At 36.5% G+C, this 3,517-nt stretch overlaps 1 protein-coding gene across 1 annotated transcript; it reads left to right on the top strand.

Annotated features, from left to right (window-relative positions):
• The first annotated feature begins 866 nt into the window (after positions 1 to 866).
• On the top strand, positions 867 to 2,931 carry FSHB (follicle stimulating hormone subunit beta). The gene is made up of 2 exons (XM_074998990.1): positions 867 to 1,025; positions 2,490 to 2,931. Exons 1-2 carry the CDS (start codon positions 867 to 869, stop codon positions 2,724 to 2,726), a joined length of 396 nt encoding a protein of 131 aa, XP_074855091.1. The 3' UTR covers positions 2,727 to 2,931.
• The last annotated feature ends 586 nt before the right edge of the window (positions 2,932 to 3,517 follow it).

The following is a 3,517-nucleotide window of genomic DNA, read 5'->3' as shown; positions in this document are numbered from 1 at the left end:
TTTCCATTAACATATCACAGAAAAGGTGTGACCATCTCTCCATTTATTTTTTAGTTAAAAAATTGGCAGAAATTTTGCTATTCCATTGCCTCCAAATAATGCCATATTTAAATAATAATTACAAAACATGCTAATGAATAAAAGCTGGTGAAATTTTTAACACATCATGTCTGTAACAATAACATGCCTCATCATCTGCTGAATTTATAGTGTTGCTTAAAAAATAATGTTTGATTTCGCTGTCTGGGTAACAATTAATTCTCTTTCACTAAGCACCAGGTATATTAATACCCTGTAAATCCCCAAGGTGTAAGTTACACATGATTTAGTATAAAATGTAAGCTTTGGGGCTTCGCTCTCTCTACAGATATTAACAGCAAACCAAGTAGAATACAGGTGAGTTTGTCTGGGTTTTCATTTGAAATTGCAAACTTACATATAATTCCTTTAAAAAAAAAGAGAAAAGATTATTCTTTACTGTTACTATTCCTTAGTTCTAATGTATTTATAGTATTTTTTACATCAGTGAAAGTTTGCCAGTATTCTTTGTAACAAGAATTCAGATATAATTTATTCATAGAAAATGTCTTGGTGCATTGTAATCATTTTCTCTCAAAGATTGCTGGATATAAAGGTCTAGTCATTTAACTAAACCAATCTCCCTTAACAATAACCCTACAACTGTATTTTACTGAATGGGCTGTACATTTTTACTGTTCCTCAATGTGGCTGAAAAATTGTCTTTGTGTTAGCATTTGTGGCTAATAGGAAGACCTAGGTTTCGTATTTTTCTACAGAAATCTTATGTTACAAATAACTCTACATGTTCTTCCAGAATGGCTGAACTGTTTGCATTATACTACAGGATGAAGACAATTAACTGTTACTTGCTGTTACTTTGCTGGAAAGCAACTTGTGGTAATACCTGTGAGCTATCCAATATCACCATAGCACTGGAGAAGGAGGAGTGTAGGTTCTGCATTAGTGTGAATGCCACTTGGTGCTCTGGATACTGCTTCACAAGGGTGAGAATCTAAGCTGTCGAAATAACAGGACAGAATTAAACACTCCCCAGAAATGATTATAAACAAGCCAGTCTTTCCGTCCGTAATGTGTAGACTTATGCAAGGTCCAGTTAAAAATGAAACAGACTTAAGTAACCACAGTGTTGGGAAGTGAAGCTGTGAATACCACAGCTGTCTTGAAGTTCAGAGAAACAACTGAGAAGTGTGTTGTCCCCTTAAGTTCACTATTTATTCAGTTAAATACACAGGTTTCCTAACTGGATTCTGTTAAAAAAATTGCCTTTTAATTAATTTGGTTTGAAAGCCACTTGGCAACTGTTCTTTATTCTCTGCACACATAAACACCATGCATCTTGCAGAGTATGGTGGTTTACATAGTGCCCTTAATTTTAAAAAATTTTGGTGTATGACATGCATATTTGGGGCTATTGCCAAAATGTACTGAGTGTTCCTCCACCATACTAAGTGCCCCTAACTCTCAGTGACATAAGGGTACTCAGCAGCCCATAGGAATGCTCAACACTGTGTGGGATTGGATATTAAAAAGTATTTCAGATGCAAGCTAATATGTGGAGGCAAATTCTGCTCTCAGTTACTTGGGCAGAGCTCCCATTAACGTCACAGAAATTGCTCCTGTGTCATTGACAGCAGAATTTTGCCTTAATGATTATATCTGAGAGCAACTGAGTGTCTGCCGCATTTGGTAATGCAGTACAAATTCAGAAATGTAAACCTTAGTAAATTCAGTGAGACAGTCTAATACAAAGTATTTTGAATCAAGGATTAGCACAAATGATCAATTATAAACTAGGTATTTATTTTCTCACAGTAAAGATGATAACAAATCTTTCTTGTATTATTCAGTGTAATGAGCATAGATTTTGATTGTATCATGAACCAGAAATATGAAAAAACATAGATACTAAAGATGGTCCAAGCCTTAACACTGAGTTTCAAATTGATCTTCCCCTCAGTTTTGAGGATGTTCATATTTGGTGTCTCCTTTTTATCCTTTGCAGAGATAGGACATAGTCACAAAGATTGTGCGGCTGATAACTTGTTCATATTTTGACTCCAGTCTAGTGCTCTGCCTTGTGCTAATTTCTATGGAATACAGAGTTGGGAAAGGATATAATTTGGTGGCTGCACTGGAGTTTACATATCCAGTCATTACCAAAGAGAAGTCTATGCCTTCCATGTAAAAATTAATCTGAGATCAAAAAACAATAATCATTTAGCGTTACACCATAGTTGCATGTATATACTATATCCATTCTTTGAAAGGAGAAAACTGGCAAATTCAGTTGTAATTTTAAGCCTAACAAGTCAGTGGGATAGTTTCCATTGAGGTCACAGGGCTTTGGGTAAGACACTACAGAAAGATTCTGGTTTACACAATGTCTGAGAGACACCAAGGGTCTCAAACTAATTTCAGATCTAACATTTTCTTCTTGTCCTTTTCAGGATCCAGTGTATAAGTACCCACCAGTATCATCAGTTCAGCAAACTTGTACTTTCAAGGAGCTTGTTTATGAAACAGTGAAGATTCCTGGCTGTGCTGACCATGCTGAATCATTTTATTCATATCCAGTGGCTACTGAGTGCCACTGTGAGTCATGTGATACTGACATTACTGACTGCACTGTGAGAGGCTTAGGGCCAAGCTACTGCTCCTTCAACCTGAACCATAGCAAAGAATAAAGAGTATTGGAAATGTTAATTTAGTTTAGGTTTTCTGTTTTAAATATGTAAATGTATTGTATTAAAATAGTACAAAAAGGTGGGAGAACAAAGAAATTTACATACAGAAAAGTTTTCAACAATTATACTAGCAATATATAAAATGGAGAACTATGTATTATATTTGTCTTCAGTGGCTCCTCTCACATTATAAATCAAGGTTACTTTCCCCTGGGTCAGCCTCATGGCCCTTCTGACATTTCTGCACTTCCCTCCTTCAACACTTCCTTCCATTCTCTTCACAATTCCATTCTGTCTCCGCCTCATGGCTCCATTTGTCTGCTGCTGCTCTCAGTTTCACATCTTATTCCAAGCCAGCCCTTTTCCTTCAGGCAACTTCCCACCAAGTGCGTACCGAGCAGTTTTTATCTCCTTATTCCATTCTCCCTTAGAAAAGAGCTATTTTGAAAAACCTTCCATCCTTGCTCACCTTCTCAGCATCTGCACACTTATTTTTAACTGTCAACCTGTATTTCTTAATTGTCTAAGTTCGACTATAAGCTTCCCTGGGAAGGGACCTTCATTTTTAATGTGTTTTATAAAGCATCATGTACCATTGCTATAATCTAAAAATATTAATAACCTATGCATTATCAGAATCTGGAAACAAAGACCAAGAGTAATATTTGCAGATAGGTCTTAAGGTAGGTCCACAGAACACTTGCAGCTGGCGTAGGTCAGCTGATTGGGCTCAGGCTGCAGGGTTGTAAAGCTGCTGTGTAGATGCTCAGATTCAAGCAATAGCCTAACCT

Source organism: Carettochelys insculpta, chromosome 6 (assembly GCF_033958435.1).
Source record: "Carettochelys insculpta isolate YL-2023 chromosome 6, ASM3395843v1, whole genome shotgun sequence".
NCBI lineage: Eukaryota > Metazoa > Chordata > Testudines > Carettochelyidae > Carettochelys > Carettochelys insculpta.
This window is presented reverse-complemented; position numbering and strand designations above follow the sequence as displayed.